Source organism: Anas acuta, chromosome 3 (assembly GCF_963932015.1).
Source record: "Anas acuta chromosome 3, bAnaAcu1.1, whole genome shotgun sequence".
Taxonomy (NCBI): Eukaryota; Metazoa; Chordata; class Aves; order Anseriformes; family Anatidae; genus Anas; species Anas acuta.
In genome coordinates, this window is record NC_088981.1 from 25799486 (window position 1) to 25812788 (window position 13303).

At 34.8% G+C, this 13303-nt stretch overlaps 1 protein-coding gene across 13 annotated transcripts in view; it reads left to right on the forward strand.

Moving 5' to 3' along the window:
* Positions 1–13303, forward strand: part of RYR2 (ryanodine receptor 2) — a 408101-nt gene that overhangs the window by 140814 nt on the left and 253984 nt on the right. For 10 of the 13 annotated variants that reach the window (XR_011094640.1, XM_068676244.1, XM_068676247.1 and 7 more), the window contains 2 exons: positions 4452–4472; positions 12392–12406. The exons of 2 other annotated variants lie outside the window; for them this stretch is intronic. Coding sequence is in view for 10 of the 11 variants with exons in the window: in XM_068676244.1 (XP_068532345.1) it covers positions 4452–4472; positions 12392–12406 (36 nt within the window). In the remaining variant the exon portion in view is untranslated. The remainder of the gene's footprint in view (positions 1–4451; positions 4473–12391; positions 12407–13303) is intronic. One more of the 13 variants, XM_068676246.1, reaches the window with a different exon arrangement.

The window sequence follows — 13303 nt, forward strand, 5'->3', positions numbered from 1 at the left end:
ATCAAGTGTAAGTACTGGAAAAAATCAAGGAGTGCAGGCAAAGTATTTTTGCATTATGGATATCCTCAGGGAAAGGCAATGATAGGAATAAAATCATTATCTATTTCATATCACAGAACTGTGACAAGCAAATATTTCCAGCCTGATACATATATTTTTCTTTTGAGTGTGTTGTATTTGGAATGAGGATCTATGCCATAAAGGCAAACATTTTGTCATCCCAGAGAAGTTTTCTGGTTTGGAGGTATATGGCAGGCCTTCTTCTGGTGTTACTATAACCATTGGACCTCTAATGTGCTCAAGGTTTTATTTCCAGGATGGTGGTCAGTAGAAAGTGACTCTGTGAGAAGGAGAAATTAATTTCTCTTCACAGCTAACTTTCTGATAAAGGCTGCATACAGAGAAGGACCTAAATCAAACAGACACACAAGTACAGCTTTTTAAGAGTTTTGTAGACAAATACCTTAAATCCTGGACTGGAAGAGAAGACACATCATCAGTTACCTTGTTGAATATTAAATTCAGGAAATCAAGGTGGGCCCTGAAAATAGTTAAGTATCGTAACATAAACAAAGATCATTTCAATTTGAAATCTCTGTAGTTCAATTCCAGTTATTCCCACCTTTCTTAGAACTAGACTGAGGTTTTCCTACAAGTTCTGTTTCCACAGCTGAGAAATGAAGTGGAAAAAACAAACAAACAAACAAAAAACCCAAACACCAAAGCATATTTTTCTCGTAAGACTTTCCTGTTTCTGCTCAGAAAAATTAGTATAAGCATAGAAGAAGATACAACATGCACTAGCTGGAATGCATTGCTTCACTGAGATTTCAGGTCTCAATCCCATGGATCATGACAATGTATCTGTTACAGCTGTCATAAATAACTGTAGATAATGTAATTAGTTCTACTCAGCTAAGATTCTCCTATATGGTGTGGAACAAAAGTCCTTATGTTTTTGCGTGCTGCTCAGTCAGATGAAAGAAAACAGAATATAGAAGCCAGAATTACAAATGGTAGGCTGTTCTGCACAGCTTCAAGTAGCTTACTTTCCAGTGCTGCGTACTGGAAAATGAAATGTTGCTATATTAGTGCATGTTCAGTGCATGTAAGCTTGTGTCATGTCAAACTGTAAAATAAATAAATAAATAAATAAATAAATAAATAAGTTTGTGTATGGTGCCTCGTAATGATGGAAAAGTCCCTCTTTATTTCTCTCCATCTTGTTTATGGCTCCTTATGACAGTAGAAAAGAGAGGGAAGAGAACTACATTCCTTCTGTTTTAACTGGCTTTTATGTTTGGTTAATGTAATGTTGGGTATCTACAACTCACAGTTAAAAATTTATCAGAAAACCAGTCTTCAGTTTGGATTAAATGAATTTAACTTGTACCCTTGTCAGGAAAAATTGGAGCTCTTACATAGTTCTGAAGAGAAGTCAGAAAATGCAGATCACTCTCCAAAGTTTCTGGATTAGCATTACAGCCAAAGGTTAAATCACAACTGCGTGTTCTTCATGGAAGACTTCTTTGTGCAGTTACATGATATTTTACGGGAAGTATTAAGATGATAGCATTATACTCACACCTAGTTCAAGAAGATAAATTGTTTTTTAATTCTAAATGCTGCTTTTGATGTTACGTCGGAATACTAGAATACAGTTTTTCTCCTTATAGAACTATTTGTACTATGGTATGGGTCCCATTCCATTTCAGTAATCATGAAACACTGCTGTCTGGTGTGGAGTGTGATATTTGAATAGAATTTGGTAGCTTTCTGTAAAATGATTAATTGTAGCAATATGAGTTGCCCACAGTCGCTAAGTAAATTCTAAAGACCTTATATCTTTCACTCTTTTGGTAACTCTGATGTTCTCATAGCAGGATAATAATTTTCTATATTCAGAACTGTCAGATGGCAATGAATTCTCTAAATTTTGATATCTAATCTCATCCAGTGTAGTGTTTTTTCTTCTGGGGAAGTCTGAGTACCCAAATTCATGTGGAAGAAATGTTATAAAATAGCATACTGTATTTGAGGTATATATGCTTTAAGATGGATCCAGCTTCCTCTACTGAAGGAGATACTGTAAAGATGAAAAACAAGATAAAAATTAGTACATGCATACCTAAACATTTTCTTTTTTCAAACAATATGATCTTAGTGTTCAGGAGAGAAGATTAGCCATAAGAGGAATAGTTGCTGAATTCCATGGCTTTGGATTTATTGGCACAAGGCAGTAATGTGCTTTTTACAGTTAATGATGGCATGATAGTTTAAGATAGCACGGTGACAGAAAACTTCAGGAAGTGACTGGCAATCCCCTACTGCCATTCCCTCAGCTATTTTGAAGTTCAGACCTTCCAAGACCAGTTGCAAGATCTATCCCTCCTAACAAGTCAATAGGTCAATAAAGCCTAAGTGGAGCCATTCACGGTGAGAACAGGTAATTCCAAGTCTAAGGAGCATGAACTACTCCCAAGAGGGAGGTGACCAGATGTGGTTTGGTAGAATGGATGTTTTTTTTTTTTTTTTGTTTTGTTTTTTTTTCTGTGTTTTGTTTCTATCCCTCTCACCAAAGCTTGTTGATACTTCCCTTTGAAGATGGATATAAAAATTCAGATCTAGTATATACAGTTTATCAATACTTGACAGTGCTTGACTCTTGAAGCTACCTGGTATCCATTAAAATAAATAGTCAGTTCAACATTTGTAAGGCAATTGGTTGCGCAAGTTGTAATGCACATTGAGCTTTGAGTGGATTCTTTCTGAAACCAATTGTGGCTGCCCTGTTCGTTTAAATTTTGTGACAGTAAGAGAACTTCCCAAGGCAAGACAATAAAACATGGATTAATGCAGGTCTTTCTAGCATTGTCACACAGTCAAATTGTTTGCGATGTTATGTTCTTAGTGCATGTGGAATTTGAACAAAAGGTCAGTCAAAACCAAGCTAATAAATAAATGAGGTACATGAATCTAACTTGGCTATTTCTCATTCCTTTTTTAAGCCGTCATAGTTGTATTGTCTGTATTATGCTTTAGACCATTGCCTTTTTTTCTAACTTATAAATATCTTATATCTTTTATTATTATATTGCATCAATTTTAAATCTCCAGGTGTTTTCTAGAAGAGATACCTGCAGCTGAAGTTGATAATAAAACTCACAGAATTTATATTATAAATCTAAATACAGTCTAAATCTCAGAAGAGAGGTAGCAATTGTCAAGTTAACAAATGCTTAAAAGTTCATCGTGTTAGTTACTATGTTAAATAGCTGGCAGGTCACATGGTATTCTCTAAACTTTGTGTGCTAACAGGACCTAACAAAATATAAATATTTTTAACTATGTGAAATATAAAACTCAATTTTAATTGAAAAACTTATTGAAAAAATGAGGAAATTTACTTCAAATAAAATTATTTTAATAGGTTATAACTTGCTATGTTGCTTTGAATTATAATAGTTTCAGAAGTAAGCTGAAATCTAAATAATGCTGGTTTTGGAAATTGCTTATAATTTGCACTAAGCTACCTTCTTAAATTATTGCTAAATTTGTATATGGCATCTGCTAAGGAAAGGTCAGTGTTTACCTGCAGTAAAACCACAGAAGGCTTGATATGCTGCAATGTTTCCTGTGCTAAATCTAGAGACCAATCTACTTCAGATGTGCCAGCTAAATTTTTAATAGTTAGTGCCATACTAGCCTTTCTAGTAGCTGAATTGTTCTAGTTCTGTTTATCCTGGCTGAGACTATATAATGGTGCGAAGATTTTTAGAGAGGGTAGTTTAAAATCAGTTTCAGTTTACTTAATGAGCCTTAAGACAGTTTTATTAACACAAAATCTTAAGCTTTCAGAGTCATTCTCTGTCATTCCCCATAGGAAAAAAGAACGATGTTTTGATGTTTTGTTCTCTGTTCGTGTGCAACGTATTTTCTAATGCTGCAGGCTGTGTAGGGTCTGGGTTTGACAGCTATCCCCTAATTTTAGATTTCATACTTCTAGCATTCATTACACTGACAAATATTGGGCAGCCACCACTAAATCTTTTTATGAAAAAAATGAAAAATATTCACCAAGGGCGTAGCTTTACTCAAGAGAAAATGGATATATGTTTTGTGTGAATCTGTGTTCTGTATTTTTGACCAGTTAGCACAGAATACAATGTGCAGTTAATTCAGCATCAGTCTTTGTTTGCTGTCTATTGTCTGATATATTTAGATGGACGTTTTGAACTTCCAGAATTTGAAGCATTTTCCATAAAATAAAGAGGAAAAAGTGAGGTATTGACATTTTAAAGAGGGAATGCCAAAAGAATAACTTCTACTCATGTATTTTCTTTCACGCTGGATACATTTCTGAAAAAGTGAAATGTTAAATTCAAAATAAACTTTGATATGCTATATTTAAAGAAAGAGATTTACTGATTTCTTGCTTTTTCTTTCTACAGCTAGTTGATGTGGAAAAATGGGTATGTGATTCTGTCTTTTATTCGCTTGATCCCAAATGTTTCATGTTGCCACTGAGTCTAATTTGTCTGTTTTTATACCCTGTGTGCTCATGAATGTTTATCTTGCTTGGCTCAAAAAAAGGAGGCAAATGCATGGCCTTGTAGGATCTGGTCATTCCTGAATTTCAATACCAAATTTCATGCTACCACAATGACTTATATCTCTTTTAATTTGATCTTAGAATTGTGCAGTGCACACTTCTGATTCTTGCCTCTCAGTTTTGAGCCTTGCTGTCTGGTGTTATAACTCCATTCTGTAACCCACCTTGTCTTTTCCAGTATAGACAATGTAATCCTAAAATGCATGACAATAAGATAATTAATACTGATAAATAATGTGTAATGCTCTATCTAGCTGCTACAAATATATATATTAAATCTTTAAAGATGGAGAACAGCTGCTACAGAATAAAAAAAGTTGTTCATAGATCTTAGCAAGTAATGTCAAAGCACAGCTCTCTGCTAGATGTTTTGCCAAGGCCTTTCCTAGTGTGTCTGTGTATACCATGCATATTTGTGTGGGCATCTGGTATAACTTCCCCATATTGGACATGTTTGCATATGTCTTTTTCCAACATAATCTGTAACATCAGCATATGTATGAGTTAGTGGTCTTAAAGGTGTGTGTAGAATTGTTTGTTCACATTAAAAAAAAAAAAGAAAAAAAAAGTTAGAAGCCTCTCTGAAAGCTTGGACAATTAAAGGCCTCTGCCATTTCTTAGTATCTAGTTTGCACTGCACGACTGCACGTGACCAGAAACCATTGAGATGTCATTTGGAGTATGGCCAATGACAATGCTAGAATGCTGGTCTCGATTTATTTCAGCTAGACTTCATAGAACTTGAATCTGTGATTACTACATGTGTATAGTAACAAATATATGTAACATATAGTAACAAGCTCAAGTTAGAGCTTGCTTGAGAGTCCTATAGGTAAGTACATTTTTTAAAAAGGTGGCTTAAGCTTTTCAGTACACTTTCTTCTCACATATCACCAATTATCTATATAATACTATATATATATATATGGACTATATATATATGTGAGATAAATACATATAATTGCATACAAAAATTCTTATTTATAAATGAGCAACTGTTGTGTTAATTTCAGTTCATTGGATCAGTATGATGGCATTATCTGTGTCATGTGAATCTTATATTTTTGAAAAACAACATGGATTGATTTGGAATGCTTTTTAAACTATACTAATGGTCAGGTTGTCTTCTCATTCAACCTTTTAATTACAAGTAAGAGTGCTTGGTTCTAAATCTTCGGAGTCTGTGGGTCTTATTAACAATTTTGCTGTAGAGCAAAAAAACCAGCAATAATAAGGAAGTTGAGTATTATACAGGCACCTGGCTGCATACTCCATGAAGTGTGAAAAAATGTGAGCCAGGAGTTTACTGGTAACACTCTTAGCATCTTTTTTTTTTTTTTTTTTTTTTTACTGAAGTATTCAAAGAGTATGTACTTGGAAAATACAATGTTACATAATACATAAATACATACATAAATACAGGCTGGATCTGCTTTTTTATTATTATAATTATTATAATTATTTTTTTTTCCCCAGAATTTATAATATCACAATCTTATGTTTTGGAAAGGCTGCTTCACAGAAGCGGGTCCTTATACCATGTTGAAATTGAATGTTTTCCATGACAGCAGAGCTAAATGCTTCTTTGTGACTTACATGAGCTAAAGACTCTTCTTAGTAGACCAATTAAATAATCCAGGCAGATTCCTATGTGATGGCACTGGCATTGCCTCAGATACTAAATTCTTCCATCTCAGGTGAGCCCTTGTTTGCTCTGTAAGGCATCTCTTAGTCCTCTTTGTAATTCTAGAGGGTTCCCATGGTGGATTGCAGATGTACACGCTGAATTAATCCAGAATGCCTTACAGGGACATACAAAACTGAAAGGTGCATTTTAAAAGCAGTTATTAGACTGCAGCTGAAAGCTGTCTATTGCACAGCTGGTATAACAGCTGATACATGGTCAATGAGGCCAGGTGCCTCATTTTAATACATGTATCTCTCCATAAGTCATCTTCCAGTGTAGAATGCAGTGGTTAATGCAAGTCTTTTCACTTATATCTACATATGTGTGGACACCTTGAAGCCCAAGCTCGGACCCAAATTATACAAACTTCATGCCATAGTAGTGATCAAATTAATAACTGAACTTGCTGCAAGCAGTTTCACACAGTTCAAAGAAGAAGGTAAACTCATTGACTTCTGAGCAGTTCCAACCTGTAAAGTCTGCTGGTAAAATTTTTAGAATGAATTACTCCAGTTCTGCTGTGCCTCTCTTCAATTACTATGAATCTTCTTGTAATTTTGTCCCCAAGCCTTTATTATGCTGTAAGAAGAAGGGCATTGAAGCTAGGTAATAACTAAGTGGACTTGAGATATTCCTTGAACCTTTGTTTTTTTCCTTTTGTATCTTGACAGGTGTGACTGTGAGGACTATAGGTCTGCTTCAGTATTGAATCAAACAGATTAGTTTCAGATACCTTGCAAAACATAAAATCTAATGGAAGTAGGGTTTATCTTTTCTGTCATGCCACTGTTACATATTTGAAAATGGGCTTTTCTGCTTTTAGTGAAACTATCAAGGTGGGGATGACACATTTGATCAGAGAGAGCTACAGAATTTAAACTGAAGGTTAGAAGACACTGAATGTATTTTATTTACAGAGGAAATAGCGGTAGTAAAATAAGCTGAATTTGAATAATGCATAGCAAATGGAATTCCTTTCATCCTGCCTTTATTTTTTTTTTCTCTTTTGATATCTTTACAAAATAGGTTAAAGAATTTTAACATGTCTGTTGTTGTGAATTAGCAACAATTGGTATTAGCTTGAAATGTTCAGGAACTGTCCAGATTTTTAGAGTAGGTGGTGTTTACTTTTAAGGCTTGATTTTTAAAGGACTTCTATTCTCATAAAAGCACCTGAATTTGTCTTGACTTCAAAAAGAAATGCTTATCACTCTAACAGAGTTCAACATAAGGAATATCAATTTTCTAGGGCATTTATGGTTTCCAAAACTTGGCCTTTTTACACATTTGCTTATGTATGGTTGGTGAATTATTTTGGCAAAGCTGTGTTAACTACATCACTGTAGGATTTTAAATAAAGAGACAGAGGAACCTCTTCTGATGGAGGTAATGGTTAATCTTTTTCTTTTTTTCCTCAAGTAGCTACTGTATTAGTTGTTTATGCCCCTGGTATAAGGAAATTTCAGTTTCTTTGGAAAAGAGAAACTTGCAGAATAAGAAAACACTCTTTGAGGACACTTGTCAGAATTGTTTAATTGAAAACAATTCTGGATTGAAAAGAACTAAATATTTTATGATTCTAAGTTCTGGCTTTGAGGACAATGTGGACTGGATAACTATAGCAGTAACTTCTAAGTAGATTTTGAGTAGAGGAAGCAAGCTGGGATTGTTGTAGAGTTTTGAGAGAATCACAAAACAAAGCTTCATTGGAAAGTAATAGTTGCTATAACATGTATTCTGTACCATTTAAAATAATTCATTGCACATCCATGCTTTGTAATCATTGTGACCTTCAATCATTAAATTAATTATCTAATGAGTCAAAAATATTTTTTGAGATTTTCTGTTAAAACTGAATTATTTTACTTAAATACAGTTATCATATTTTTGAAGTAGGAAAATATGCTGATTACACAAAAATATTTGATCCTACAGCCTAAATAATTTCTACTCTTTTAATACAATAGTAGAATTTCTAGCTGTGTATTAGGATTTACTTGGCATTTCTTCTGCAGCCCATATTACAGATCTGAGAATTTCAAGCAGTGTAGTACTGTGAATTGCAGCAAAATGCCTACTTCGTTTACTCGTTTTCCATATTTTTAATAGGTTTTTGTAAAGATTTGACATTTCTTTGTAAGCAAATTTCTACAAGAATAGTATGAACGGTATACTCCAGATATACAAAAGGCATACTCTAAATTAAGGTTTTCAAAACTAGTCTCAGGGGATTTTCTTTCAAAAATTCAAGATTAAATATTATTGCTCTTCTGCTCTTTTCTTCTAACCAGAGAGCCCAAGAATGAAGATGAAATTAATATAAGTTAGAAGTGCTAACCATAAGTCCTCTAAAGAGCCAAATCATACAAGAGTCGCCAACAGCTGTAAATATTTGCATTAACAGCACATCCTAGTGCCCTTGAATAAGCCTTTAATAGCTTTTTATTTATTTGTTTCTGTTAGAGTGAGAATGGTTAGGATGATGGATAGAATGATGGATGTTATGTGCCTAAAATTTAATTCTCTAATATAAAACCTTGCAAAGGCATAAGTATCAGAAACTTTTTCAATATGATCTCTCTTTGTTTCTTTTTTTTTTGTTCTTTTTTTTTTTTTTTTAAAGTCACGGTCCATGTCATGGAGGTAATCCTGCTGCTGAATATTGAGAGTTTAATTCCTTTGCAGAGATGGTATTCATGTGATGCTGAGCACTCACACAAGCATTTGACTCCAAAACATCAAATAGTATATGCAGCTGAAGACTTAAAATCAGTTGAATATGATTATACAGTTTTCAGTTGCCTTCAGTTATCAGTCCTACCTGTCAGGATAACTTTTGAGAAGATTTTAATGTCAGTGAAACAGGCACACGTAAAACTCACAACACTTTCTGCTTTCTTGAACAAGTGAATTCTAGAGGTGAAATGATGTCTTCAGTACTTTCAGTCATCAGACTTGCTTTGATTTCACTAGGATGAGATTTCACACAGAGACTTTTATTTGTAGCCCAGAAATACATCAGAAGTCTAATTATTGCATTGCTTCTTGGCCTCTAAATGCTCAGTAGAGAACCTCCAGTGGATTCTTCAGTTTCAGTGTTTGATACAGTGTAAGCGTTCTGTACTTAGTTCAGAATTGGTCATCTCTTCAGACATAGGAATTGCTTTAGGCATTCTCAATGTAGACAGTGTAGGATTAGCAAGTTATTTCGACTCATAGCTGTAGCAAGGAAGAGAATCAGAAGCTTCTCCTGTGTAGTTGGTCCCATCCTAAAGAAAATGCCAGCTTCATAAATCAGATGAATCACATTCTAGAAATGCCTCTCTTCCTTGACTGAAAAGTAAGTCTACACAACTAGTAGAAATCTACTTAGCACATATAAATCTCTTCCTTAATAACTCTAAGACTTAGTTTTTTTTTATAGCATGTCATACTGGATAGTACATGTATCAGTATCATTTGTAAGGGTGTGCAGCAAGTAGAGTTTCATACATAAAGATGACCAAGCTCTGCTGTCACCTGTGCAGCTCCACAGATGGAGCAGTAGCTTTGTGTATAACTAAAATAAGAGATCATGACAATTTGATCTCTTCTTTTACTTTTAGCCAAGTAGGTGAATAGTGGACAACAATCATTTATTTCATTTATTGTACTTTATTGTACTTAGTGACTGTATCAGTCTGTATCACTTTAACACTTTGCTATCAATCTTTCATGAACAAAACCTTTCAGGAGTGATTGGTGTTAGAATGACATTAATAAATTTCAAGTTATAGATCTGTCTGTTTAATTTCAAGTACATATTCTGAATTGCAAATGTTCATCCAGGAATGTATGTGCACAGGCATCCTGAGGTACAGAGAGCAAGTGTGGAGGAACAGAAGGTTCTTTGCACAGGATGCACTGCTTTGTGTAACAGCCTGTTGCACACCTAAAGTGCATAATTTCTGCCTTTTTTGCTTTAGGGGTCATTTTTTTTTCCCCCCAGTCTATAAGTTAATGGTTTTGAAAGGGAGCATTCTTCCTTACCTAAGAAGGGAACTGATTTAAAAACAGGGGAGAACTTTCTTGCAGAAGGGAGTGACAGGAGTATCTGAAACCCCCTCTTGTGTTATTTGACTGTAGCCAGGCAGCTGGGACCATCCCAGTTCATGCCATGTAACTTCTCAAACTTGGCCTGAAGCTTTGCAGGAACATTCTCTTCACTTTCACAGTGATAAGTTGCATTTAAGTGTTTGCTGTGAAGAGAAAGCATTCTTACACTAACAGTTAACTTTGAGAGTATTTTTCCCCCTGGAGGTTTTGAGGCAGTAGGTAAATGAGTGGATACGTGTTCAGAGTTCCCTCACCCACTGTTATCTTTCAATGTTTCTGGCTTGGGGGAACTGTTCATGGCATTTTCTGTCTCTTAGAATGACATGTAAATCATCTTCAAAATTATTAAGGAATCAGAGTAACTCTAAAAAACGCACCATTGCACCAGAAAACAGATGAATAGTGGTTTTCTTTTGTTTGTTACAGTTCATTTAATATGTCAACAGAATGAATTGTTAATTCTGGCTTTTCAAAAAATCCAGTGTAAGAGCCTGCTGTGTAATTTTAGTTATTGGGGAAGAGATAAATTATTTATATTAATCTGAAGCTAGTTAAGAGGCTATAAACAAGTGGTTAAAATAAATGATCAAAAAGAGAACCAGCAGACTCCACAGAGGGACTGTTGGTTAATGTACTTGTCACATGAAAAAGCAGTGTGGTTATGCAGTTCTCAGAGTAAAGTTTCGTAGATGAATGGCAGCCAGAAGAGCCTGAAGTCTTTGATGGATATAATCTCCTTGATAAACAGAGAACATTTTGGCAAGTGATATTCAGTATTGATGAATAGAGGAAAGATTATATTAAAATTAATTATGTAATTAACTGGTTTCTTTATTAATGAATTTATGCACACAGAGCACTGTAGACAGCTGAACAAAGAGTTATGGTTAGCTTCTGGAGCCACCCAGTAAAAGCAAACAAAACATTGGGATAAGAAGTGGAATAAATAATAATGACAAAATGATCACACTGCTGATCTATGCACGTATTTTAAGTAAACACTTTAGGGGAGTGGTGGACAAGGTGCCTGATCTTTAGTTTTGCTCAATTTGTTTCCAAATGTTTAAATACTAAATAAAACTAGAAGACTTCCCAGAAGAGAAGAACATTTTGACATCAGTAGGTTACACCATATTATTTATTTATTTATCATCTAAAACATCTTGTGTATCTCTGAGAATAGATGCTTCTGTTTTTCTGTGTTTAAAGCACGTATGAAATGAAAGCACACAGTCTTGCCTGGAGACTATCCAGTCAGACTCTTTTTACGTGGCATAGAGGTTTCCTGCTGGACTTCAGTCCCCAGCTTCAACATTTCAGCAATCAAAACACGAACTCAAAAGAGGAAAGGGTGGCTTTAGACCTCTTGAAGAGAAAATTAGGTCACTGCATGTAACCTAACACAAAACTGCTATTCTTAAGACAAAACTATTCTTAAGCACCTCTATGAAAATTAACCTCAAAATTTCTGTAATTCTCTGACATCAGTAATGTGGCACTTCATTGTTTTTAATTCACCGCATGAAATATTACTAGTGTTTTCATTTTATTAACTTACTTTGCATTTAGATATGATAAATTAGCACAATGCTAGTGTTGTTCTCCAGACTGCACTTTGAATGCCAGACTTTATAACTTTAATTGAACTTAGAAACAATCTGCAGAGCAAGTAGTTAAAGATAGTCAGGTATGGCATCTATTTTACCTGTACTGTGTTTTATCTTTAATCAATAAGTATTTTATGTGATATATAATTTAAAGTAAAAAATCTGAGATTATGCATAAAAATTGAAGCCTTGTTCTGAGCAGCTGTTTTGCTTTCTAGCACAAGCTATAATTATGCTAATTGCAATGATAAATGTTCCTTTTAAATGTGGTTTGTAGTTCTGTGTATCCCACTCACTATTTTAAGGAAAACAAATCCCATTTTTAAGCACCTGAAAGCAAATATTCATTTCACATTTTCTCTTTTTTCCCCCTCTGTCATCGCTCTACAGAAATTTATGATGAAGGTAAGCAAGTTAAATATTTAGTATTGTACTTTCTGTGAATTCCTATAATTTCATTTATTTCCTTATTTTTATTTATTTTTAACATCAACATCAAACCTGCCTTCACTGAAATAGAACACTGATTTTTTTTTTTTATATTTTTTTAATAGGGATTTAGAAAACACAGTGGCTCTAGGTTGCATCGAGGTTCTGGTTTATTTAGGTCATGATGCACCGAAGGCAGGCACTTGTGTCAGTGGAGACAGGACACTGGGCCAGCACCTGTAATTCTCAGTTCATCCTTGCCTTTTCAGTGAGAATGCAGCACTGTCTGGTAAATGTGAAATCTGGAGACAATGAATAAATAGCAGAAGTTCCAGTAAAACACGTGGGCATTTTGCAAAGTGGGGGACATCTCTCTGCTGCTGCTGTAACAGGACTACTGTTGTGATGGTGCCTCAGTGGGGGCAAATGGGCAGCCCTTGGGTTGAGCGTCATTGGCACTTCACTGCCTCAGGTCAATGAGCAGGATCTCTGCTTCTCTGTGTCCTTTTGTTTTGTTTTCCCTTTCACTATGGCAAGCTATTTAGAGAACTTCCAAGCATTCTGAATAATTGACATATGTAATAGTTGGCTATGATTTAGCCAAGATGTGTTGGTTATCTACTTTTTACTTTTGGCTTTAATTATCAACGTCTGTTCCCAGTTCATCTTCTGAAATGATTTGCTTACTGATTTTCATCCCTAGGAGCCTGCAGTTCTGTGGTATGATCTTGCTTGCTTCATTGTCACTCTCCACCAGGGAGGAATTCAGGGCTAGATAAGCAGTGCTATTTTAAGGGCTGAATTTAATGATGTCAGAGGAGTTTTCTTAATGTGACTCCTCTGCTGATCCATCTTTTCCTCCCACTTGGCTGT